The following is a 27,569-nucleotide window of genomic DNA, read 5'->3' as shown; positions in this document are numbered from 1 at the left end:
CCCATCTGCAGGTTCCCCTCCAAGTTTCAGACCGTCTGCTGGAATGATAACGTCATGCCTCCCCTATTGCAGGGCCGAAGTCCTGGAGCTCCATTACCAACAGTTGTGTTGGTGTATCAACATCTCAAGGGCCGCAGTGGGTCAAGCTCACTACCACCAAGGCAATTGGAGATGGGCAATGAATGCTGGCCTGCCTAGTAATACTCGCCTCACAAGAATGATTTTTTAAAAAAACACTTAAACTGGTCATGGCTGCAGGTTGAGCTGACTCTAGTATCTTTTACAAAAATATTTATTAACGGAACCAAGGTATGTGGAAGAGTAGAGTTGGAGACCTTTACTGCAGACTGTGTGAACTGGGGATCTGCTGTTTATGTATATGCTGCAGACTGCATGTGGACTACTGGAGGGAAGGACACGTTCGACTGAAAAAGCTTTCAGTATTTCACTTGAGTGACATTAACAATCACTGCCTCCAGAGTGTGCTGGTCGATGGACTTTGGGCAATCCCCTTCTTTTGAAAGACTGATGCAAATGATTGCTATAATTCTCGTTACGTGTAATTGTAGGATAGTTTCAATTGTCAAAGTGTGTCAAATTTCCCAGACTCATTCGGAATTTCAAAACAACATTCTTCTTTCCTGGGTGTGACTGTTACTGCAAAGACCGGCATGTACTGCCCATTGCGCGTTGGCATCAGAAGATAGGGGTTTGATAGAACCAGCTTGCTAGGCCATTTCAGACAGCTGTGGTCCTGGAGTTCAGGTGGTAAAGTTACCTGCCTGACATGCATTAAAGATACTGTTGGATATTTGACAACAACCTTATTGTTTGTTGGTCACTTTTGTCAACAGCCAATATCGGTTCTACTTCTGCAATGTTCTTTTCAACTCCATTCAAACGCTCTCACTGCCATAGTGGGATTTGTCCTGGTTTCCTGAACTACTTGTCGAGCCCATTGGATTGCCAGACTAATCACAGAACCACTCCAGTACCACACCTCCCATTCGGCCTGGTCGGTTTAATTGGAATGTGGATCGACCCCAGAACCTGGGCCTGAATGACTGGTTTCCCCTTGAACATCAAACAGACCGTGACACTGACAGTCTTTTTGGGGAAAACCATTGATGGCAGGTTGATAGATTGCAGTGTGTGTAGTACACACATTAACTATCAACCTGAAATATCAACCTAATGAATGCTCCATTTTAAAGTCAATGGACTGCTCTGATTGCAGGAAAATACCTGAGGAAATGTTTATGGTTCACCTCTGGATTATAAACTATTCACATGAAAATATATATTTATATCGATGTTTATATAACAATTGGGACTGTTTCAAAGCCATTCATTTTGTTAACTGAATTGACACCTTTTGGCAAAATGAGGCCCTCTGTAAATGCAAGAGTCAATTTGGAGGATAGTGGTCTACACATGAAGGGAGTTCTCTGGAAGCACTCAACATTGATTCCAGGTTACATGAAGTCTCCTGGCATCAGGTCAGACATTTGGCAGACCAACCTTCTACTGGTTCCCACCTACCACTACACCTCAGCTAATGAACCAGTACTCTTCCACCTTCTAAACCCACCACCACGACCATCCAGAAGGAGGAGGGAAGCAAATAAATAGAAACACCGCCATCTGCAAGTTTCCTTCCATGCCATCCTGCCTTGGAAGTACACTGCCATTCCTTCATTGTCATTGGATCCCGAAACTCCCTCACTATCAGCACTGTGGACACCAAATGAACTGCAGCAGTTCAAGAAGGCAGCTCACCATCACCACCTCAAGGGCAGCGCAGGATGAACAATAAAGGCTGGCCCAGCCACTGCAGACCAGATCTCCAGAATGAATTGAAAAACAAGTTAACTAATCAAACAATCAGCACCTTTTGTTCCATGCAGTATACCTTGTTGCTCCCTTTAAAATCTGGTATTTATGCATTGTCCCGATCAGAGCAAGATGTAAAATGCCGATGGCATGTCTATTTTTCAGCAATACTCAGGGTTAAAAGTGTTTACAACAGGTTTAGGATTGATACCAGGAAGCGTTCTAATGCAAAGAGTGAGCACCGTGTGGGACTGGGTAAAATTTTAAATTGTTGAAAGGACACAGTGGGCTCATCAGAAACTGTAAGGAGAAAGATCAGGTTAACAAGTTGGCATGAATCAGTTGTGGCAAATGTTATAGTCCATGTTTCTTTAACAGAGCTTAGACTAGAGTGGTGCTGGAAAAGCACAGCAGGTCAGGCAGCATCCGAGGAGTAGGAAAATCGATGTGATGACGGGCTTTTGCCTGCAACATCGATTTTTCCTACTCCTCGGATGCTGCCTGACCTGCTGTGCTTTTCCAGCACCACTCTAATCTAGACTCTGATTTCCAGCATCTGCAGTACTCACTTTTGCCTTCTTTAACAGAGCTGTTGACTGACCTATGGTATGTTATCAGTATTTTGCTGTTCTTATTTCACATTCTCAGCATTCATAGTTCATTAAAAAGGTGGCTCTGCTGGAATGAAATGTCCTTGATTGAGATGGGGACTAAACTTTGGAAACCCTTAAGATGAGTGTATAAATTGTAGCTTTTAAAACCTATGCAGTTAAGAGGCCCAGGCAAGTACGTCCCAATTATTTTCTGGTTTCTGATTTGAAGTTAATGAGCCTGGGGCTTTTGAAAGGAATGTTTAATATGCATATGTCTCAGTAGTAATAAATTTTATGATCAAATTACCAAGGATTTCAAGCAGACATTAATTTGAAAAATAAGTGTGCACAGAATTGGAGGTAACCTGGGGAGGTGTTGGTAATTTTTGAGACAGTCCTGCAATAAAGCGAATAATCTCTCTTCAGCAGGATTTAACAGGTGTCTTTCCCAGGTATCTATTGGGATCCTGATGTTTCAACATGAAAACGTAACATGCAGGTATGTTTACCTGTAATGTTACTCCGTAGTAAAGAACTCTTGCAGCAATTGTTCAAAGCCTTGGTGAGGCCACATCAAGAATATTTTTGTGCAGTTTTGATCTCCTTACCTAAGAAATGATATATTTGCAGTAAAGGGAGAGCAACAAAGGTTCACCAGACTGATCCCTGGGATGGTGGGATGGTCCTATGAGGTGGGATTGAACAGACTGGGTCTTTATTCACTGGAGTTTAGAAGAATGAGAGGTTATCACATTGAAGCATGCACAATTCTTGCAGGGCTCTTACAAGAAGGGTAGCTCCCTTGGCTGCGGGGAGAGAGGGTTCTAAAACCAAGGAACACTTAACAGAGTAAGAGTGAGAACATTAAGGACTGAGATGAGGAGGAATAGTTTTATTCAGAGGTTGGTGAATCTTTGGAATTCTCTATCCCAAAGAGCTGAGTATAGTCCTATCAGAGATTAGTAGCTCTCTATATGTTAAAGCTATCAGAGGATACTGGAGCTCCAGAGGCTGAGTGGGTGACCTTTATAGAGGTTTATAAAGTCATGAAGGACATGGATAGGTTGGATAGCCACAGACTTTTCCCAGGGTAGGGGAGTCCAAAACTAGTGAGCATAGCTTTCAGATGAGAAGGGAAAGATATAAAGGGGACGTAAGGGGCAACTTGTTCACGCAGAGGGTGGAGCGTGTATGGAATGAGCTGCAAGAGGGAATAGTAGAGGCTGATACAAATACAACATTTAAAAGGCATCTGGATGGGTAGATGACTAGGAAGGGTTTCGAGGCATATGAGCCAAATGCTGGCAAATGGGGACTAGATTAATTTCAGATATTTGGTTAGCATGGACAAATTGGTCCAAAGGGTCTGTTTCTATTGTGTTCAACTGTAACACTCTACAAGGATAATGCGGGAAAGAGGTGTTGAAGTCAAAGATCAGTCATGATCTACTTGAATGTCAAGCAGGCTGAATGGCCTGCTGCTCTTCCCAGTTTCCATGTTCTTATATCATTTACTGATCAATCTGCAGATATTTCTTGTTAGAAGATAATGATACCTTCTATTTATACAACAACTTTAACACAGTAACTTGAACATGCCTTGACATCACAAAGTTTAGATCAAACTACATAAGGAGATCTTGGGGCAAATAATCAAAAGGTTAGTCAGAGGTTGGTTCTGATGAGCATTGTAAAGGAGGAAAGAGTGATTTGGAGGGAACCCCAAATTTTAGGGTCAAAGCAACTACAGGCATAGCCACCAATGGTGAAGTGATCAAAATTAGGCAAACTTAAGAGGCCAGAATTGAAGGTGTGCAGGTATCTCAAAAGGTTGTAGGACAGGAGAAGATTCGAGAGATGAAGTGGGATGAGGTCATGGAAGGATTTGAAAACAACAATGAAAATTTTAAAATTCATGTTATACGACTGGAATCCAGCTGAGGTCCTAGCAAGTACAGTAGTGGGGGATGAACAAGACTTGGTGAGAGTTAACGCACAGGTTCTAGAGTTTAAGAATGATTTAATATTTACAGATCATAGAATGTGGGAGGAACAACCTTGACCAGTCACAGCTAGAGGAAACCACTGCTGTGTGGTTTTAGCAGTTTTTGTGATGATGCAAATAAGTGGTCAGAAGTCAATTGCAGGAACAACTATGATAGCAAGGTTGAGAATAGCCTTGTTGCTAACAACTCTGATAGGAGCGGTCGGTAGGTAACAGAGTTTGTGATGGTGACCAAAAATAATAGCCTCCGTTTTCCCAATATTTAATTGGAGAAAAAAAATTACATATCCCACACTCAATACTGGAGACGCAGACAAATAATTTCAGGTCATTCAGCAGAGTTGAGAGGTGTTACTGGTAAGATACAAAAGGATTTCTTCAGCATGTGCGTGATGAGTGATGCGTTTTTGGTTTATGTTGTTGAAGGGCAGCGAGAATTAGCAGGAACCATGAATCAATCCACGGGAAGGTGCTTGTGGTAATAGAGCAAGAGCAGAAAAGGAAGTCATTGCAATTGATTCTTTGGCTATGACTGCATAAACAAGAACTGGACCAAGTCCCAGCCACCTGGACAATAATGGAGAGGCATTGAAAGATTCATGATGTGGTCATCATATCAAACACTGCAGACTAGCCAGGGAGGGAGGTTCACCTTTTTCACAGTCTCACGAGCTGCAATTTGTGACTTGGATAAGAACCACTTCAGTACCATTGGCGGGAGGGGGGGGCGGCAAGGCTAATTCAAGTGAACCAAACATGAAATTCTGGGAGAGGTGAGCATAGATTTGAGAACTGACAGATTGTTCAACAACGTTGGAGAAGTCATGGGTTGACAATTTGCAAGAGTTCAGGTTGTCTTTCTGAGGGTGGGGGAAGGGTGACTACAGAAGTGGTCAGCACCTGAGGCACGTCTTGAACAAAAACTGTTGTGAGAACAAAAGATGGGTCACCTGGATGCAGTAAGCTTGGAGAAATGGGAGAGGATGCAGAGAATCTGAGGGAATGTTTGCTCTGATGGATGGGTGTAATTTGTAGAGGCAGCTGATCAGTTGTTCTCAATCTTGGTGCTAAAAAGATTTTACAATCTCCTTGTATTTGTTAAGGATAGGAATGCAAGATCTAGGAGAAGGTGGTTTGCAATAGAGAAAAGAAGTTTGGAGGTTATCTTTGCATTCCAGATGATTTTTTTAGCTGATGAGAGCAGGATATAATAGTGCTTTATGTGGTCCAATCTGATCTGGTGGTGAATGGCCAAATCACTTGTCTGTCATATCTCTGCAAGCTTATGTCCCTTCGACTTTTAAGGTAATGAGTGATGAGGGCCAGAAGAGAAGCCATGTCTGAATTGAGAGAGACTAATCATTTTAGTGGACACCATAATATCAAATGTGGATGTGATTGAAGAGATTAGTGGAGGTTGCAGAAGTATTGTGACAAATGGAAGGTTAAAACTAGGTAGTTGCATTTTTGAGAATGAAATGGGAATTTATTTTCCCCTAAGGTGGTCATGATTCTGTGTAGGAATAGGAAGTGCACAGGCATGTAGTGATTAGACAAATCTACAGCATAAGGAGTTTAATACAGGAATGTGTGAGGTATTCTGAGATGGTGTATCAGTATATTTTCTAAATAGCAAGAGATTGGTCTTCCAGCAGTTTGCAATGTGGTTTGGAAGACTATATATTCAAAACACTAAAAGCCAGGGCCCAGGGACAGAAGGTCATCAAAAAGGCCGTTGGCTTTTGTTTCAAAGAGCCTGGAACGAATGGCAAAAGAAATATGCTTCAGGTGTAAAGCATTGATCACGCAGCAGTTTGAGTATTGGGGTCAGTTTTCGATACCACAAATGGAGAGGGTAGATTGGCCAAGGGTGGGAATAGGGTACTTATTCACCAAAATGATATTGGGGTTTTGAAAGGCTTCAATTATGAAGACACAAATTTGCATTGTATTTTAAAAAGATGAGGGATGATCTGTTAGTGATGTTTCAAACTTGGCTTGTTAAGTAAGGGGGTATTATTTCTAGAGATGCCCCTTTCACAGAGATATTTGCAAATTTCAGCTGAAGGCTGTTCGAAACTAGGCAGTGTTTGTTTTAATGTGGAGTCTGGTAAAATTTTGCATAAGCTTAACTTGCATTTTCTCCTTTTCCCTCATCCAGATTTTGGAGAGAACGCTAGAACCGGACAGTTCTGATGAAGAGCCTCCTCCTGTGTACTCTCCTCCTGCCTATGACACGCATGTTTTTGACCAGGGTTATCCGCAGCTCCCCCCACTGCCACCTCGACGGTAAGCAGCACAATTGTCGTCAACAGTCACACACTCTGCCTTGGCTTAGGATGTGGGTGACACTTTGCCAGCTTGAAACTGTAAAAATGGCCCAACGTCTATTCACACTATCTATCAGTCAACACCAGAGTGGCATCAAGGCCACCTCCTGGATTTTGAGTGACATTACACCATTTACCAATACTCACAATTTTCTTAAATTGCTTTGGATTCAGCAATCCCTCAATGTCAGATCCCTCTTTACTGATCTAGGTGAACGGAGAGGTCACTTCTCCTTCAGTTTGAATCATAACTAGCAATAGTTATGGTAGCTGGTGGCCAATACCATTGAAGTATCTGGTCATCATTTTGAAATCCGTTTTATTATTTTTCTTGTGGAGAAGTCACAGTTTGGATGTTATAGGAATTGCCATGATGTTGCAAAGCCTGGCAGCGTTGCTGGGTCTAAATCCTGAAACACCTTTCCCAATAGCACTGTGGATGGCGTGACATCCCAATGACTGCAGCAGTTAATGATCCAATGTACCACCACCTTCCCCTGGAACAGTCAGGGATGGGCAATAAATACTGGCCTTGTCAGTGATGTCCACATCCCAGTGTGTCATTGGTATCTAGTCCTCTGCTTTGCATCTTCAAGTTCCTCAGCTTGAACTGAAAGGAAGCTTAGTGGCTTTGAACAACTCCAAGTCGCAGCAATTTTGCTGTTAACTATAAAATAAATTTGTTGTCTAAAAATTAGTCCTGAAGAAGGGCTAATGCCCGAAACGTCGATTCTCCTGTTCCCTAGATGCTGCCTGACCTGCTGCGCTTTTCCAGCAACACATTTCCATGTCTAAAAATAAAGGCAAGAGTGTAAGACTTTAAATTGGAGTTGTAATTGGTTTATGCTCCACAATGAACCTTGTCATACCTACTTCAGTTAATCTGCATTTCCCTTTTATTCCTTTCTCCAGCATTGGTTTAATTGGGTCAATGCTGTTCATTTCAACTAAGTTGCCTGCTCCTATGTGCAAAGACTTTCCAAACACAAGCTGCAATCAGAGGGCAGTCTCAGTTTGAACAGAAGTGTGTTGTAAAGCAAAATTCATAACTATAAATATATTATAGCTCTTACTTACGCAGTCACTTTCTATTAAAAAAACTTACTTTTTTTTCATGTTGTCATTGCACTTTTGTTTCACTGTTTCATTATAAACCCTTACGTCCCAGTGTATAATGGAAAAATCCTGTGTAAGTGTGTCATGCTGTAATTATATTGTTGTGCCAGTGGTAGCGTTTAGTTCTTGGTTTTGTATCTCCCAGTTCTTCAGCTTATACTGAAGAGAATTTTATAAGCTCCAACCAACTCTTTACCAAATTACAACAGACCTTGCTATTTAACTGCATTGCCACAAATAATGAAGTACTACATAAAGACAAGGGCAAGAATGTATTACTTTAAATTAGGGACTGAATTTCATCAAGTGTTGCATTGTCATTCACCCCTGCAAATTTGCTTCACCTGAAGACCACTCTTGTTCTGGAGTCCCTTTGTGCAATATTTCCTGTTGACCACTTCACTTCCTGGTGATAGGATTTTTCCTTAAGCTTATTACATCAGGATTGCGTAATCAGCATCAATGAAAACCTGTCACATAACCAGAGCCTGATGCTCGTGTAGCTGCAGCTGATGGAAGGTGATGTAATGTCACTGGTGCACTGAAAGACAAAGGGATGAGAAGAGACTTGGATAGAGCATAAACGCTAGCATGGATTAGTTGGCCTGAATGGCCTGTTTCTAAGCTTGACAAAGAACAATACAGCACAGGAACAGGCCCTTCAGTCCATCACATTTGTGCCGACCATGATACTATTCTAAACTCCTCCTATCTGCCTACATGCAGTCCATCTCCCTCAATCTCTGACTGTTCGTGTGTCTATTTAACTGTTTCTTAAACATTGCTGTGGTACCTGCTTCTGCCACCACCCCAGGCATTGTGCAAAAACAGATCTCCTTTTAAACTTGCCCCCTCTTACCTTAATCCTATGCCCTCTAGTATTTGACATTTCCATCCTGGGAAAAAGACTCCTACTATCCATTCATCCCTCTCATAATTTTACAAACATCTATCAGGTTGCTACATTGTGTCCGATGCTCTAGTGAAAATAATCCAAGTTTGTCCAGCCTCTCTTATAGTTAATACACTCCAATCCAGGCAACATCCTGGTAAACGTCTTTTGCACCCTCTCCAAATCCTTCCTGTAGTGTGGTAACTAGAACTGCACACAGTACTCCAAATGTGGCCAAACTAAAGTTTTATACAGCTGCAACTGACTTGCTAACTTTCATACTCAATGCCCTGTCCGATGACAGTAAGCATGCAGTATCCCATCTTATCTATTTGTGTTTCCACTTTCTGGGAGCTTTGGACTTTTAACCCAAGATCCCCATGTATATCAATGTTCCTGAGGATCCTGCCGTTTACTGTATACTTTTGAACTCCCAAAATGCATCACCTCACACTTGTCTGGATTAAATTCCATCTTCTACTCCTCGGCCCAGAACATTCCAACTGATCCATATCCTGCTTTTGACAATCTTCCTTACTATCCACAACGCTGCTAATTTTTGTGTTGTCTGCAAATTTACTAATCAGACCACCTACATTTTCATATATGTGTTACAAACAACAGAGGTCCCAGAACTGATCCTTGCAGAACACCACTGGTCACAGACCCCCAGTCAGAAAAACACCACTCCACAACTACCCTCCATCTCCTTTGACCAAACCAATATTGTATCCAACTTACCAACTCAGATGAATCTCAAGTGATTTAATCTTCTGGACCAGCCTACCATAAGGGACCTTGTCAAATGCTTTAGTAAAGCCCATGGCGACATCATCAGCTGGTCTACCCTGATCAATCACCTTTGTCAGTTCGTCAAAGAAAACTCGATCTAATTTATGAGCCAAGACCTCCCCTGCGCAAAGCTATGCTGACTATCCCCAATAAGTCCATTCTTTTCCAAATGCGAGGAAATTCTGTTCCTAAAAATCTTCTCCTTACCACCGATGTACGCTCATTTTGACATTTTGTAATTGTTTGCAATATCACATGGATGTGTACACAAAGCAGCATGTCAAAGCTGGAGTTACATTCCTGGTTATTCCATTGTGACCCCAGGGTTGACGCACAAAGCTCTGGTGGGAACCACTCGAAAGCGCGCTATCGGAATTGGAATCCGCCATTACTCGGTAACCTGCCTGACGATTTTCTGCGAATATTACCTCAACAGCTTGATGTGGTGCAGGTGAGCATGATTCTGTAACTGTCACAAAGAAGCCTGTTTTATAAATAATGGTTCTGAAAGAGTTAATGCTGAAGGCTGCATTCAACTCCACCCAAGGACAGAGCCACCATCTGGGTCTCATAGTCTTTGTAGAAATGTCTATCAAGTAGTGATTTTGCTTCAGTTGGTTGGTTCTTGAGCACTGTAGGCCATTCCCAAGTTCTGTATTTCTTTCCCCTTCTACAATGCAGTTGTCCTTAACACCTAAATTATTTAGATAGTCTTTCGGTCACTTCTTGTTTTCCTTATTTGTTCATGGGATGAGGGCATTACTGGCCATACCAGCATCTATTCCCCATTCTTAATTACCCAGAGGGCAGGTAAGAGTCAACCATATTGCTGTAGGTCTGAACTTGCAATGTGGCTGGGTCAGGATGGCAATTTCCTTCCCTAAAGGACATTAGTGAACTAAATGGGTTTTTCCAACAATCAATTTATGGTCAGCGTTAGATTCTTAATTCCAGATTTTTATTACATTCAAACTCCAGCATCTGCTGTGGTAGGATTTGAGCCGGGTCCCCAGAACATGACCTGGATCTCTGGGTTAACAGTCCAGCGATAATGCCACTACCCCAACGCCTCCCCCAAGCCTGTCCTAATATCTCATGTGAGGAGTGTCAAATCTTATTTGATAGAGTTCCTGAGAGAGACCTTGTGATATTTCATTGTTCTAAAGAGACTAGTTGGAATGCAGGTGAAAGAAGTGATTGGGAAGGCAAATGGGACATTGTTGTTTATTGCAAGGGAACTGGAATATACAAGTTGGAATGTTTTGCTGCAGTTAAATAAAGCATTGGCAGTGCTACAGTCTGGCGTATTGTGTGCAGTTTTAGATTCATTATTTAGCAAAGGATGTAAGTATGTTAGAATTAGTTCAGAGAAGGTTCACTCTACTGATACCTGGAGGGGGATTGTCTAATGAAGAAGATTGGGCGGGCTGAGCCATTATCCAATGGAGTTTAGAAGAATGAGAGGTGATCTCTTTGAGATATATGATCCTGAGAGGAGTTAAGTGAGTGGATGCCGAAAGGATGGTTCCCCCTTCTGGGAGACACTAAAACTAGAAGATAGAGTCTAAAATTCAGGGCTGTCCAATTGAAGACAGATAGGGAGAAATCTTTTTCTGTCAGAAGGTCACGACTTTGTAATTTTCTTCAATGTAGGGCAGTAGAGATGGGGTCATTAGATATTTTTCAGGCTGAGGAAGTTAGATTTTTGACTAACAAAGAGAGTTACTTCTCTTTCTGGCTGAATGGGCCTCCGAGATCCATGCTTGACAGCAGCCTGTAGAACCAGAAGTTAATGCCCTGATTGGTGTGTGTCAACGCTGATCAACTCACACGAAACCTTGAAGCTGCTGCCCACGCACATAGCCAAAGACCTTAAAGAAAACGTTTCTCGTGAGAGGCTCAGTAGTGGTTATTGGAATTAGATGGAAATGGGAATTTGAGGCAACCGTCACACAAGCCATGATTTTGTTGACTCCAGAACAGGGTCGAGGGAGCCTCCTTATTTTGGCTGTTGATTTTTATATTCTCATGATAAATGCCTGTTGCTGTTGAGTGAGATTTGGTGGGTAGCAGAACCTTGGCATGAGCTGAATTTTATGGAGAATGAAAGTTCATTCAGGAAAGCATTGGACTAATGAAGAGCTTAGTGGAACTGTGATGGTGATGTAATAGATAGAGACAGATAAGAAGGAACAGCAAAGAGCAAGGTGAAACCCTGGCCACTCATTAACAGCAATTTCTTTAGTCCTGTTGAGAAATGCTGGATAACCCTCTCAACAGGGGGACAGTTTGCTCATCTCAAGACATTGGCCCTTCTGTTTTGATTATTTTAGCTCCTGGCATAAATGAGTGGGCAAAAATATCCTGGCAGGCACATTGCATCTACACCTGAGGTCTCAGTATATGTTTCTGCTGCTTCAAAGTATGTGTCAAGAACACAGAATCATCAAGTGTATATCCCCTAATAAATTTAAGTGCTTCGAGTCATAGAGGTGTACAGCATGGAACCAGACCCTTCAGACCAACTCATCCATGCCGACCAGGTAACCTAAATTAATCTAGTCCCATTTGCCAGCACTTGGCCCATGTCCCTCTAAACCCTTCCTGTTCATATGCAGTAGTCTCTCTCCCCCACCCCCAATACTGCAGGGATACGTTCCAAGACCTACTGTGGAAGCCTGAAACCACAGATAGGAATCAACCCATTCATTTAAATGAGAGATTTACCTTCCCAGCAGCCCCCTGGTTCTGGAAAGTTCCCTCTAATATGTTCGGTCCATGGTACACCGCGGGTTACTGAAACCGCAGAAAACAATTCCACGGATATGGGAGTTGCCCTGTACCCAACCAGATGCCTTTTAATTGTTGTAATTGTACCACCCTCCACCACCTCCTGTGGCAGGTCATTCCATGCATGCATCATCCTCTGTGTGAGAAAGTTGCCCCTTAGCTTCCTTTTAAATCTTTCCACTCTTACACTAAACCTATGCCCTCTAGTTCTGGACTCCCCCACCCCAGGGAAAGATCTTGCTTATGTACCCTATCCATGCTCCTCATGATTTTATAAACCTCTATAAGGTCACCCTCAGCCTCTGACGCTGCAGGGAAAACAGCCCTAGCCTGTTCAGTCTCTCCCCATAGCTCAAATCCTCCAACCCTGGCAACATCCTTGTAAATCTTTTCTGAACCCTTTCAAATTTCGCAACATCCTTCCTATAGGAGGGAGACCAGAGTTGCACAATATATTCCGAAAGTGGCTTAACCAAAGTCCTGTACAGCCGCAACATTATCTTCTGGCATGCAGGTAGTTGTTGTCTTTATAAAAAGAGAAACTGAGCTTGGACTTTTAGAAACTGACAAAAGTAGAGATTGGTAACATGTTGGAGTGTTTATTATATTTTTGTGGCGAAGTTATTTGCTTTAGAATGAATCAGGCCCATATTGGACTAAAGATATGCACAGGTGCTCAGTGGAGAGAGAACTTTTTACAAATGTCTGTTATGGAATGAGTTGGGTGAACAAATTGACGCCACCTCAATATGAACAATATCCGGTGTTGTGCATCTTCTCCCACTAAATTGTTCCATACTCAATCATGCTTGAAACCATGTTTAAAAAAAAATATGTTTTTGATCAAGTTATAAACACCGATACAAACCCAGAGGCAATGGCTCAAAAGTGGTGCTGCATCACTTACTGTTCCAGTTACCTTGGTAATCAAACTACTGCCATCTTGGGGTAGGACCCTGAAAAGGGTGGCCAGTGCACCTGCCTGTTTCAGGTGAATTGTAGCTTTATAACTTGGGTTGGAATTCTGAAGTTCAAATGAGTGTCATGTTCACAGCAATCACTGCACCCACTCACAACTGTCTGTGTTGAAGAACGTGCGCAGTTGTGATGAAAGGGAGCTAAAAAGACCCAGCGATATTTTGTTTTTCTGGGGCTGGAGGAGCAGGTGTATCACACTGTATCACCCCTTCTGCACTCCACAGGCCTGACTTTCATTTTGTATCATCTGTCCAATGTCAGAATAATTTCCTATGCTCCCTCAAACATTAAATGCCTTTTAATGCCAATTTGGCACATGTAGCCAAATGAGTATGTGACTAAAATGTGAGCTTTCAATCTACTTTGCCTCCCCCCACCTCTGCCCTCTATAAGAACAATTTGCCTACTGACTGTCTTGATTGAACATAAACGTAAAATCGGGCTCCTCTTGTGAGATAATATCTTGGCTGAAACTATTGTCTGTCCACTTTAGTGAATCTGGTGTTTGAATATCAGAGAGGAAATTTTACCCCTCTACACCTGAAAATGGGGTGGCTGGGATTGGAGTTGGGGAGTAATATTTTCGGAAATGAAGCACTAAAAATCTTGACCCAGTATTGGATTAATTCATGTCTTCAGGTGTTCCCGATGGCTGCCTAAACTAGACATTAGGCCCCTTTCTTGCTTTGTACAAAGGAAGTTCTCAATAATGCTTTAAGACCTTTTCACTTGGCAATTCTTGTGGGCAGCAAAGGCACCCTCACAATTCCAAAGGTGTCCCAAGGTTATGGGTGGCATGATGACTCAATGGTTAGCACTGCTGCCTCACAGCGCCAGGGACCCGGGGTCAATTCCAACCTCTGGCAACTGTCTGTGTGGAGTTTGCACATTCTCCCCGTGTCTGCGTGGGTTTCCTCCGGGTGCTCTGGTCTCCTCCCACAGTCCAAAGATTAGATTAGATTACTTAGTGTGGAAACAGGCCCTTCGGCCCAACAAGTCTACATCGACCCGCCGAAGCGCAACCCACCCATTCCCCTACATTTACCCCTTTTACCTAACACTACGGGCAATTTAGCATGGCCAATTCACCTGACTGTGGGAGGAAACCGGAGCACCCGGAGGAAACCCACGCAGACACGGGGAGAATGTGCAAATTCCACACAGTCAGTCGCCTGAGTCGGGAATTGAACCCGGGTCTCTGGCGCTGTGAGGCAGCAGTGCTAACCACTGTGCCACCGTGCCGCCCACTAATGTGCAGGTTAGGTGAATTGGCTGCGCTAAATTGCCCATAGTGTTCAAAGATGCATTAGTCAGGGGAAATGTCGAGTAATAGGGTAGGGTCTGGGTGGGATACTCTTTGGAGGGTCGGTGTGGACTTGTTGGGCCAAAATGTCCTGTTATCACACTGTAGTGATTCTGTGAATTCCGCTCTGTCGATGACCTATTCACGATTAGACTTCAACTACCTTGTTGAAAGGAGTGGACCAAAACGCATAGTGTACAAGAGTCTGGAGCACAGAAATGCATTTTCAGAGGCCAGCTAAGCAGTCAACATACTAACAGGAAGGAGCTGAACACTAGTTCTCTCCCTGGATGGCTACTTTGTGTGTATGGAATGATAGTCCGTCTCCAATCTGAAAGTGTATCGCACGCAAATATAGATTTCTCCTCTTATTGCCGAACCAGAATGCAAGCAATATATTTATAGCACGTATCATTGTCTCTCTAGATGGGAGGGAGAAGAGTACACCAAAGCATTATAGGGGCGCTTGCTGAGCAATTCAAAGCAAACACCAATTCTCAAGCCCTCCCAGACTAAAGGTGCAGTGACCAGCCTATGGAATAGAAACCGATTTTGTGGGTAAACAATTAGAGGTGTACAGCTTGCAGGTGCTGTACTTTTATCAATCAAATGTTCACACCTTTATTCCAGGTTACATTAAAAACCTCCTGTGGAGATCAGCAAGCCAACTGACTTGAGATATCATGTTGCGGCTGTACAGGACATTGGTTAGGCCACTTTTGGAATACTGTGTTCAGTTCTGGTCTCCCTGCTATAGTAAGGATGTTGTTAATCTTGAGACAGTGCAGAAAAGGTTTGCAAGGACATTGCCTGGTTTGGAGAGTTTGAGCTATTAGGAGAGGCAGAACAGGCTGGGGCTGTTTCCCTTGGATATGCGGAGGCTGAGGGGTGACATTATAGAGGTTAATAAAATTATGAGGGGCATGAATAGAATAAATAGACAAAGTCTTTGCTTGGGGCGGAAGAATCTAAAACTAGAGGGCATAGTTTTATGGCGAGAGGGGAAAGATTTAAAAGGGACCTAAGGGGCAACATCTCATGCAGAGGGTGGTGCGTGTATGGAATGAGCTGCCAGAGGAAGTGGTGGAGGCTGATACAATTACAACATTTAAAAAGCTGGGTACATAAATAGGAAGAATTTAGAGGGATATGGGCCTAGCAGATGGGATTAGATGAATTTAGGATACCTGGTCAATATGGCCGAATTGAACGAAGGGTCCATTTCCGTGCTGTATGACTCTATGGCTGCCACTCAGGTCAGCCCTCCTCCGGCCTGCAGTACCATACAGTGCAAATCCTGACTACACACCAGGCCCTTGAGTTTGATGACGTGGGCACAGTCTGTATGTTGACATGGAAGTAATACTTGTCATCATTAATGAGAAAGTATGCTCCTACCCTGCAGAACTCTCAGAAAGCCCATCGTGGGAGCGGCCAGGAGTCACAAGGATCACTCGAGCAGGAGCGAAAACTGAAGCAGTACCTGGAGGATGAGCGGATTGCGCTCTTCCTGCAGAATGAGGAGTTCATGAAGGAGCTGCAGCGGAATCGGGAGTTCTTACAGGCACTGGAAAAAGGTGAGGCAACCCACACACAATGGGAGAGGGAAGCTTTGTGATAGCTGAAGTAGGAAGACTGTCATTGTACCTCCACACTTTTCTGTCTGTTTTCCTGTCTCACTCTGGAAGCCAGAAAATTGTAGTTCCAGTGGGAGGTACCTCTGTATGTTAGTCCCAAGTGACCTTTCTCCATGTAAGGATCCAAGCAATGTTTAGGCTGACCTTTAATCTGGATGTGAGGATGTATGTGTTAGGAATCCACTTGGCTATGCCACCACAGTCTAACAACCACCCGAGCTGTTCAGTTCTTGAACTGAGAAATGCAAATTCCTACAGGGTCTGGAGGCTCTTCCCCTGATGGAGGGGAAGTAGGAGCCTAACTACTGTTACTTTGTGGGAGCTGGGCATAGCCACCCTTGTTGAAAATGGAAGATGTCATGTGTTCCTTAACTAGAAAGGAAATGGATAAAAATATGACTACCTCATTTTCCTGAGGCAATATTGATTTTTATTTGCACTATTTTAACATTAATCTGCCCAGTGGAAAACAGGCAGATTCAGATATCTGCAAATTTATTCTCAGCCTGATTTTAGTTTTCACTGAATTCCAATTGATCGGGTTGAAATAATCTCTTTCAAATCAGATTCCACTTTGACCATGCAATCACATTGGTAATCCTGTTCGGTCCCACCCTCCTAAAGCCTTTCAGGTTTCATGTGGCAATGATTTTTACTCTGGCATTATCATCACATTTCAGCTATGAAGACCACTCAGTCTTTCAGCATCTCCAGCCAGCTTTACAAAGTGCTTTGACTTGAACCAGGATGATCAATCCTTAAGGGATTCTTGGGAGGAACATTGCACCTGGTACAGGTGCCAGGGTATGACTAATTCAACTCAGGCACAGAGATTGGCATTGCCATTTCTCCTTGTACCATACCCCAAGTGCCATACATTTTATTATGTATACTACATGGTGAAGTTCCTGGGATTTGGAAACGGCTCCAGACAAAGCAGAATACAAAGTTGCTTTATTAACGTAGCTACTAACAAGCTTTCTGCTTGGTTCCTTCTTACAGCTCCACCTACAGGTGTTGTTCAGTATGGCAGATACAAGGGAACACTGTATACAAGTTGTTACTTCAGTACACTGTGATGTAACACTGGATCAGAAAGATTTCCCAGTATAGTGTTTCACCTGTATGTAGGAGAGGCTAAACTGACTGACCATCCTTTTATCTTTCTCTTTCCTTCATATACTGGAAGCTGGGTTCCATAGATACAGGCTAATGGTATCTCTTTGTTGACTGGCCAGTCATGTGGATGTTGAGTGTCAGCAAGGTTAATTGAACATGGAGTGGCTCATAGCCAACTCTACTCTGGCCCTAGCTATCGTTGTTTGGTGATTAGGACCGGGAGTCTTGCTAATCCCCGCCTCCGGGCCTTTGTTCACAAGCCCATTTGTAATGTCCTAACAAAGCCATAATATCAAGACAGGGAAACGCAGGTTCAAGCTCACCTTCATAATTGACCAGTTTGTAGAATGGTCATGGAAACCACTGCCCTCTTGACTGCTATATTGTGGGAACTGTTGAGTTTGGGTTGGATGAGCTAGGCTGACCTTTTCTCCTCTATATGCTTCTTGTGGCCAGGAGACTTTCTGACCTGCTTTTATGTTTGTGTTTGGAACAGCGAATGCTGCTCACCAGGTCATAATTGTTGCCCTTCTTTAATTGTCCATGAAATGAGCGGGTTGTTAGGCCATTCAGAGGGCAGTTAAGAACTAACTACATTGTTGTAAGTCTTGAGTCTCTAGTAGAATGGCAGATTTCCTTCCCTAAAGTGCACCAGTTGAGATTTCACATTAATTGGGTGGTTTAATTGGGTGGCTTCATGGTCATTTTAATGATACAAGCATTTTGTTCCAGATTCATTACTGAATTGACTTCAAACTCCCATGTGGAATTTGAATTTATGATTGCATTACTCTAAGACTGTAGATTAATAGTCCAATAACATTCCCACAATGCTGCTGTGCCTTTATGTGTGGTGGATATGTGTAAATATCGAAATCCAGCCTATATCGGCTACCAGCTGGATACTGTTGTTGATATAGGATTCACAGCTGATTTAAAACAATTTATTATAATCGAGATTACCTGTGGGATTAATTGCAATTAAAATCAACTTGAGTGCTGAGTACATTATATCTTGTTTTTCTTTTCCCAGACCGGCTAAAGTATGAGTCAAAAAAATCAAAGTCCAACAGCGCGAATGAGTCTTTGCCCTCTGGCAGCATTAGTTTGCCCTCAGCAGTTCCAGGTAAATAAACCATTAATTTCCAATCAGCATAATTCATTTGGTTTATTATTAGCCTCTGTTAGACTTCAGTGATTTACTGCTGGATGCCTAATGAGATCCATATAGCCTTAATGATTTATCTCTCTTCTCTCCTTTTGATAAATTACCCTGCATGTTGATGAGCCACTTAGTTCAGTGTTGGTGATCATTTACAAGTATATTCAACAGCAAGCCACTGTCTTGGTGGAATGAGCTTGTGGGCTGTCTGTCTTGTCTTCAGAAAAGAAGGAGCTCAAGACTTAAACTCTGACTGCCCATTTTCAGAGAGATCTTCACCTCTTCCAGTTCAAAATGATATCGTCATTGCTCCGAACGTTAGCTGTCACTCGGTGGTTAACGCTGTCCTCTAAACTAAATGGTGGTTGATCTCAACTCTTTTTTTTTTGTGGCGTTATTCCCATAATCCTTCATTCTCCTAACGTTTAGAAACCTATCTCAGCCATGAATATGGTTAACAACCCGTCCTTGACAGCCAGCCGTGGTAAAATATTCCACCGATTCACCACTTTCAAGAGAAAACAATTCTCACCTCTTTCTTAAATGGACGGCTCCTAATTGTGAGGTTGTGCTCTCTTGGCCGCAGATTCTCCCACAAGGGCAAAAAACCTCTCTATATGTCAAGCCCCCTCACAATCTTACATGTTTCAACCAAATGGTGGTGAGAATAATTCCCACTCTCCTGTGACTTTAGGCAGTTTGATAGGCACACTGCTGCCACTTCAAACACTTGATACAAGCTGCCTTTAGTCTAAAGTATCGATGCTGGCCAATCAAGGAAAGCTTTGGAATGCCTTTATCCTCCTCCACAACTGTGGCCATTTTAGAGTTGAGATAACAGGGCCTGGCTTTTCCCTTTGGATGTCCAACAGTTGCTTTGATAGGAGTTTTGCTCGAATTATTTCTGGGAAGTTAGAGGTGTGCAAATTGCTTGCTCTCTTTGCTTTATTGCAATGATATATCATTTTAAAATAAATATTTACTGAATGAAATAGTTAAAAGTGAATTGGGCTGAATTAAGGAGAAATTCCAGGTTACAAAATTTTAATTTCAGTTTGTTTCACTTTAGCCTTGAATGAATAAAAATAAGACTTAAATTACTGTCTAGACCAGTCATTATGGAATGATTTAATGTCAGCCTATTGACAGAGATAAAATGATTCTCCTTAATGGTTGTTCTACAGTGCTGGTGCCATGGATAGCTGCATTTGGATGAATAGCCATAAAGATGTGATGAGAAAGTATCTGGATGCAAAACCTTAACCCTTTTGTCTCCCATTTGCTGCAGTTGAATCTGGTGCCTCTGGTGTTGCGGAATCGAGCAATCTAGTATTTGATGATGCCATGTTCAGGGACAAACTGAAACACATGGGAAAATGTGAGTTCATCTCAAACCATTACTTAATATTTATCCTAGCACAGAAACAGACCTTGCAGCACCACTAGCCTATGATTGGCATTCCAATCCAGCAACAGCTCCACACCGTCTCCTACCGTAGTGTATCTGACCGCATCAACACACTACTTTTTCCTTCAAGCACTTGTTCAGCTTCCCCTTACTTTGACAAAGTGTTGTTTTCAACATGGTACCTGGTTGTATTACTTTAAAGGGTAAGAAGCTGGTATCACATCACCAAATCATCCTTTATTTACACTTGCAGAGTACATGACACTGCCCCAGCTAATTTAGAGTGAACAGAATCTCTGACACACCTGTTTATATCTGTCAGCTAGGACTCCCTGGTGTGACCAGGATAACAGCCCCAATCAAGGAACTCTTATTATATGAGATCCACCTGGCTGACCTCATTTCAAATCACTACAAGATGATTTGATCAGAGTTTTCAAGATATTAAAGGGAACAAATAGGGTCAATGGGAAAACTCTTTCTGTTGATTGGGAAATCCAGAACTAAAGATTATGAGTGTAAACCAAAAAACAGAGTTGGACCCAGTGGGGTTATAAGACAAGCAATCAGAATTTGAATGTGAAGGCAGCAGTGGGGTCTGCAGAGCACATGCTCCACATTGATGGATGTGGGATCAATTGCAAGACCCGTTAAGTGCACGCAATTTTAATTTTGTCATTGTGGATCAATGTGGCCGAACGGAAAGTGTTGAGGCCAAGGTGCTGCCAGCAGTAGAACCATAAGATGCAAGATTTCTTTTGTACCTGTACGGCTGTTATTTCAACAGCTCTCCAGGTCCACGACCTCGCCCATCCTCCCACTTTTCCTGCTGGGATTTTTGTGATGAATGCCACATTAACAGTATCCACCAATGGACCTTGACAAAAGATCAGGCAGTCTCTCTCGTGTGGATTTCCCTTTCCCACTGTTACTCTGCCTTGAGCTGATGCTGGAAGCAAATGTTCACACTCAGCGGCAGTAAGGTCAACAAGCAGAAGAAGAAAGCAGTCAATTTGAAATATTCTCTCTCACACCGAGCCAGGAAGTAAAAAGCACTTCATGGTTTACTCATTTTACTCTGGGTGAGATAAATCTTGGGTAATACATATAGGATTAAGATAGAAGGTGAAATGTCAGTTTAAAAAATGCTTCCAAAGAGAGTTTTCAGTGGGATTTATTTTATCATAATTCCTCCCCACGAAAGTTTGACACCTTTTCCAGGCCAGAGATGTTGCTCAGCCATAATTTTGGACTCTGTTCCCTGTTTAAAAACCCCATTACCTTCACATTTAACCATTCCTAAATTTTTCATGCGTGTTTATCATGAAACTAAATCTGTCAAAGTGGAAGTACACATCAAGAATTTCTTTTAGCGTATCTTTGCATGTGCACTTTTTTCCTTATGAGAGAAAGTGTGGAGGTGGTGGGAAGAGTATTGCTGATTATCAGACTTTTGAACTGTGTCGCAGCTGCTCCTTCTGTGGCGAACAAGTAATTAGAATCCCGACTGAGTGGAAGTGGGCCCTTTGGCCCAACAAGTCCACACCAACCCACTGCCCCACCCCACATTTACACCTGACTAATCCAGCTAGCCTACACGTCCCCTGAACATAGAACAGTACAACACAGAACAGGCCCTTCAGCCACGATGTTGTGACAACCATTGATCCTCATGTATGCACCCTCAAATTTCTGTGACCATATGCATGTCCAGCAGTCTCTTAAATGTCCCCAATGACCTTGCTTCCACAACTGCTGCTGGCAACGCATTCCATGCTCTCACAACTCTGTGTAAAGAACCCGCCTCTGACATACCCTCTATACTTTCCTCCAACCAGCTTAAAACTATGACCCCTCAGGTTAGCCATTTCTGCCCTGGGAAACACGATGGGTGAATTAGGGTGGCCAATTCACCTAACCTGAACATCTTTGGATTGTGGGAGGAAACCCACACAGACACTGGGAGAATGTGCAAACCCCAAACAGACAATCGCCCCAAGGCTGGAATCGAATCTGGGTCCCTGGTGCTGTGAGGCAGCAGTGCTAACCGCAGAGTCACCGTGTCGCCCCAAATGTGGGACTTTGCACCTTCTGACCCAAATGTAAAGGTGCTACCACTGCACCACAAGTCTGTCTTCTGTAGGATTCATTCTTACAGAAAACAAAAAGCCTGGTTATATTTTTCTTACACTTTTAGAAGAGTCTGCTTTGAAATCTCATTTTTAGCTGTCCATTGTATATTTCCCGCAGCCTAGAAGTGCTGTTATTGTTAGTGGATGAGAGCGAGGAGCTGTGGATGTTTGGATGCATAATGATAATCATAAAACCATAATGATCTCAAACTCAAGAGAGAGCTGACCCAATGCCTGTATTTTTCAGCGACGAGGAAGAAACTTTTCGAGCTGGCCCGAGCTTTCTCTGAGAAGACAAAAATGAGGAAGTTGAAGCGAAAGCACTCCTTAAAACATCACACGTATCCTTTAATCATTCTCTTTTTTGATGGTAAAAAGTGATGGGTCAAGGCCCAGTCTGAGTCAGCAGCCATACCTATGTAACTGATAGATGTGCCTTGGAAAATCAGGATTCCTGTTTGGAGATAACTCCTCTTGATTGTATGTGTTTCTTATTGGAAAACGAAACGTTCGGCCCAAATCTCACAGTAGAGGACAGTAGCAGAGATCATTCAGCATTGGAAGCCATTATTTGCCAGTGCAACTTCTTGCGGTGAGTTACTCAGTTAGTACAAAAGTACAAATTAGGAGCAGGAATAGACTTACTCAACCCCTTGAGGCTGCTCTGTCATTCAATAAGCTCATGACTGCTTTGATTACTCCATCTCACAGCAACTTATCACTTGCTTGCTTCTCAAGAGTCTATCTTCCTCTAACTTACCAATATTCAAAGATCCTGTGACTGCTTCCTTTTGTGGAAGAGAGTTCCAAAGACTCCTGACCAGCCGTGAGAAAACACAACTCTCATCTCTTAAATGAGAGCCTATTCCTTTTAAAACAGTGACCCCTTGTTCTAGATTCTCCAACAAAAGGAAACATCCTTTACATATCGACATGACAAGACCTTTCAGGACCTTGCATGTTTCAAACAAGTCACCTCTTACTGTTCTAAACTGCACCAGACACAAATATACCCTGCCCAGACTTTGCTCATAAGACATCTCCCTCATTCCGGATATCACTCCAGTGAATCCTTTTTGAACTCCTTCCAACCAACATTCCCAGTAAGCCAGTCTGAGGGACCGTACTCAGTACCATTCCCAGTAAGCCAGTCTGAGGGTCCGTACTCAGTATCATTCCCAGTAAGCCAGTCTGAGGGTCCGTACTCCGTACCATTCCCAGTAAGCCTGTCTCAGGGTCCGCACTCAGTACCATTCCCAGTAAGCCTACCTGAGGGTCTGCACTCAGTACCATTCCCAGTAAGCCTGTCTGAGGGTCCGTACTCAGTACCATTCCCAGTAAGCCAGTCTGAGGGTCCGTACTCAGTACCATTCCCAGTAAGCCTGTCTCAGGGTCCGCACTCAGTGCCATTCCCAGTAAGCCTGTCTGAGGGTCTGCACTCAGTACCATTCCCAGTAAGCCTACCTGAGGGTCTGCACTCAGTACCATTCCCAGTAAGCCTGTCTTGAGGGTCCGCACTCAGTACCATTCCCAGTAAGCCTGTCTTGAGGGTCTGCAATCAGTGCCATGCCCAGTAAGCCTGTCTTGAGGGTCCGCACTCAGTGCCATTCCCAGTAAGCCTGTCTTGAGGGTCCGCACTCAGTACCATTCCCAGTAAGCCTGAGCTGGAAAAGGAGATTTTAATCAGACTCGATTCAGTAATGAAGAGGAGAAGGATGGTGTATTAGGCAGAATAATCAGAAGTGAATTCAAAGCAACAATGAGTTTCATAGCATAGAATATATAGAAAGAAATGAGCAAAGTTGCAACAGTTGGAGATTATAGATTAAGTGCCAAACAGCCAGCTTTTCCTTGTTTAGAAGGTGGTGTTGGTAGACCCTGGCCAAATATGAGTGTAGTATTCTAGTGTTGAACAGGTTGTGTTTATAAAGCAGGTACAGAATTCTGATGAGGAATAAGTATTTTGGTAAATAACAGGGCACCTGAGCTTTGAAAGTGTGTGTGATTCATCTAAGGACAGAAATATGATTATCATCATTAGATGGAGCCACAAGGGACATGTAGAAATTGGTATATGTTGTGGATGATTTCAGATGTAGAATGGACACAGGTTATACCAGTCCAGCAGTAGGGTGGTCGTACCCAGTCTGCACAGGAGTTGGACCTACTCTCAAGCTCATGAGGTTCACTTCGGCATCCGTTGATTTCTGGGCCTGAAGTATCAACTTGTCTAGACTTGGGCCTTCCATCTCCCATGATGCTCTAGCAGTTGTCAGTTTGCGCAATCTCTCTCTCTCTCTCTCTCTCTCTCTCTCTCTCTCTCTCTCCTCCTCTTCCAACTCCAGTTTGATTTAGCGCCCTCCCCCTCCCCGCCTAGTCCCCTAGTTATGATCTCCACCTTTGTTCTCTCAAGAGACAAAGTGCCACACCTACTTAAGCAGACCTGGCACCCTAATGATTTAGGCATCCTTCACTAGATTAGATTACTTAGTGTGGAAACAGGCCCTTTGGCCCAGCAAGTCCACACCGACCCACCAAAGCGCAACCCACCCAGACACATTCCCCTACATTTACCCCTTCACCTAACACTATGGGCAATTTAGCATGGCCACTTCAGCTAACCTGCACATTTTTGGATTGTGGCAGGAAACCGGAGCACCTGGAGGAAACCCACGCAGATGGGCAGAATGTGCAAACTCCACACACAGAGTCACCTGAGGCGGGAATTGAACCCGGCTCTCTGACGCTGTGAGGCAGCAGTGCTAACCACTGTGCCACCTTGCCGCCCACTTGGACTGTGTCAAATAAAACTCTGATCCCATCCCCTCCCCAGTAAAAGTATCATCTACACCTCCCCCCAAAGTATTTTTGGCTTCTAGCCCCTGCCCTGCCTCTAATCTTCTGCAATTTACGTGACGGGGGAAAGAGAGCCCTGTTACAAGGGGGAAAGAAGTCATGAGAATGAGCCATCAACGAGTTTTGAGAACCTACATCCTACATCCACAATGAGCCATCAATTCCAACATAGCTAGACCAAGAGGAAGCAATATATATTCATGCACACGTAGGACTCCTGCATTGCAGTGGTAGTGCTCTACCTCTGAGCCAGGATGCCGAGGTTCAAGTCCTATCTGCTCTGGAGGTGTGTTGTAACATGTCTGAATGGGTTGCTTAAAAATATCTGTATTGAGGCCCCTACTTGCAATAGTAAGCTGGTTAGAAGCATTCTGTGTCAGAGCCTGATCATTTGCAGGAGACGTAAACAACACCATGCAATAAACTTTATAAATAATGATACTTTACAGTGCAGTGAGCTGGATAGAGACAGGCTGGTGTTGTACAGGAGTAACTGAAATTGCCATTATGTAGAAGTCAGTGAAGTACTCTATTTTAACAATTTTCCTTCACTCGTCCGGCTATACAGTCTCGGAACAGCAACCTCCACAGCAAACCTCCTCGACGATGTAGAAGGGAATTCTTGTGGTAATTCATTTGCATGTTATAATCTTTTCATGTGTCAGCAGGGCATGGAATTGTCAAGGAGAGCCATAGGGGGTCTTTCCAATTCTCTAGAGTAGCGCTCTGCTGTTGGGAATGATGCACGTGGAAGCTGTTTTTACCTTTTCAGCTAACAGCAGGATGGAGATCTGCTGTGATCTTTGGCCTGCAGCAAGGGGATGTGTTATGGCACAGACTTTAAGCAGGCAGGAAACCAAAGCGCGAGCGAGGTTGGGACCATCTGGGAACCATATTGCCGTCAAAAGGAATTGATGAGTGTTAAAATTAGAAGCAGAGGTAGGAGGAACAGTTCAGCTTAACTGTGGATTAAGTAGATAAAAATGCAAATTTTAGCAAAATTTTCACATTTAAAGTTCGAACAAGAGCCCAGGCAGACGAGGTATTTAGTGAGGAGCAAACACAGGAAATGCTGGAGAAACTCAGTAAGGCTGGCAGTATGTGTGGAGAGAGAAAGAGGGTTAAAGTTTCAAGTCCAGTAAGATGATTCTTTCAAACTTGTGAAGAAGACTCCAACTGGACTTGAAACATTAACTCTGTTGAAACGTTAATTCTCTTTCTATCTCCAGATATGCTGCTGCCAGACTTGTTGAGTTTCTCCAGCATTGTTCTGTTTGTTTCAGACTTACAGCATCTGCAGTATTTTGCTTTTATTTGAATGGTTCCTATAGGGCTTGGCTAACAGTTTAGCCATTAATAATTACACTAGTTTGTAGGAACATAAGAAATAGGAGCAAGATTAACACATTTGTCCCCTCAAGGCTGCCCTACTATGCTATGTATTGGTGTTTCTCTTTCAGATGAAGATATCCAATTCAGGAAGCAGCAGCCCTTACAGGAGGAAGATGAAGAAGATAAGGATGGACAGTCATGGTGAGTTTAAAGAAGTGGATCTGTTTCAATATCAACTTCCTGACAGGAGTGTGGAGTGGGATAAAGGACCAATCACTATGTAGATCTCTGGACATCAAAACCTCTTGAGATAATATGCAAAAACCATTAGCTGTCACAATTTCAGCAAATCATTCACATATCTGGGTGAGGGAGTTGCGAATGGTATGTTATTTATATTTAGCTGAATGCATATGGTAGGTATTTATTGTGGCTGTTGTGGTTACAGACATATGAAGAAGAACAGGCCACTTGGCCTTTTGTTCCTCCTCTGCTATTCAAAAAAAAATCACGGCCGATCTGATTTTAACCTCAACTCTGTATTACTGCCCATCCACGACAATATTTCATTCCCTTGGGTAGTCAAGAATTTATCTCCCTCTGCCTTAAAATTCTGCCTCCACTGCCCTTTGAAGAAGGAAACTGCAAAAAGTCTGAACTCTCTTGGAGAAAATAGTGTTTCCTCATCTCTGTCTTAAATGGGCAACCCCTTATTTTTAAACAAAGACCTCAAGATCTCATTTCTTCCTCATGAGAAAATACCCTTTTGCTATTGTTCCAGTCAGATCCCCTCAGGATGTTATATGTTTCAGTTGAGTTATCTCTGACTCTTCTAAACTCCTAGCCTGTCTAGCCTTTTGTCATAAGTCAATCTACTCATTCCAGATATTAGTCTAGTAAACTTCTGAACTGCTTCCAACGTATTAACATCCTTCCCTAAGTATAGTGACCAGCATTGTACACGGCAGTCCAGATGTGGTCTCACCAATGTCTTGTGTAACTGAAGGAAAACCTCCCTACACTTGCAGTGAATTTTCCTCGCAATAAACCATAACATTCAATTAGCTTTCCTGATTAATTGCTGTACTTGCATGCCAATTTTCTGTGATTCATGCATTAGGACACCCAGGGCTCTCTGCATCCTCTCACCATTTGGATAATATGCTGCTTTTTTTATTCTTTCTGCTAAAATGGACAATTACCCATTTTCCTACATTGTACTCCAATTGCCTAATCTTCATCCACTCGCTTAACCTTCTGTATTCCTTTGCAGGCTCCTTAATTCCACTTC

General features: G+C 43.0%; 1 protein-coding gene across 2 annotated transcripts in view; it reads left to right on the top strand.

Annotated features, from left to right (window-relative positions):
* Window positions 1–27,569, top strand: part of cuedc1b (CUE domain containing 1b) — a 156,365-nt gene that overhangs the window by 118,900 nt on the left and 9,896 nt on the right. For both annotated transcript variants that reach the window (XM_043718351.1, XM_043718352.1), the window contains exons 3-10: window positions 6,593–6,720; window positions 9,886–10,012; window positions 16,038–16,209; window positions 18,422–18,514; window positions 19,839–19,928; window positions 22,338–22,431; window positions 25,515–25,573; window positions 26,407–26,479. In XM_043718351.1, coding sequence (XP_043574286.1) covers window positions 6,593–6,720; window positions 9,886–10,012; window positions 16,038–16,209; window positions 18,422–18,514; window positions 19,839–19,928; window positions 22,338–22,431; window positions 25,515–25,573; window positions 26,407–26,479 — 836 coding nt within the window. The remainder of the gene's footprint in view (window positions 1–6,592; window positions 6,721–9,885; window positions 10,013–16,037; window positions 16,210–18,421; window positions 18,515–19,838; window positions 19,929–22,337; window positions 22,432–25,514; window positions 25,574–26,406; window positions 26,480–27,569) is intronic.

This window comes from Chiloscyllium plagiosum, chromosome 28, assembly GCF_004010195.1.
Source record: "Chiloscyllium plagiosum isolate BGI_BamShark_2017 chromosome 28, ASM401019v2, whole genome shotgun sequence".
Classification (NCBI taxonomy): domain Eukaryota; kingdom Metazoa; phylum Chordata; class Chondrichthyes; order Orectolobiformes; family Hemiscylliidae; genus Chiloscyllium; species Chiloscyllium plagiosum.
Note: the sequence above shows the minus strand (reverse complement) of the source record. Positions and strands in the feature narration are given on the sequence as shown.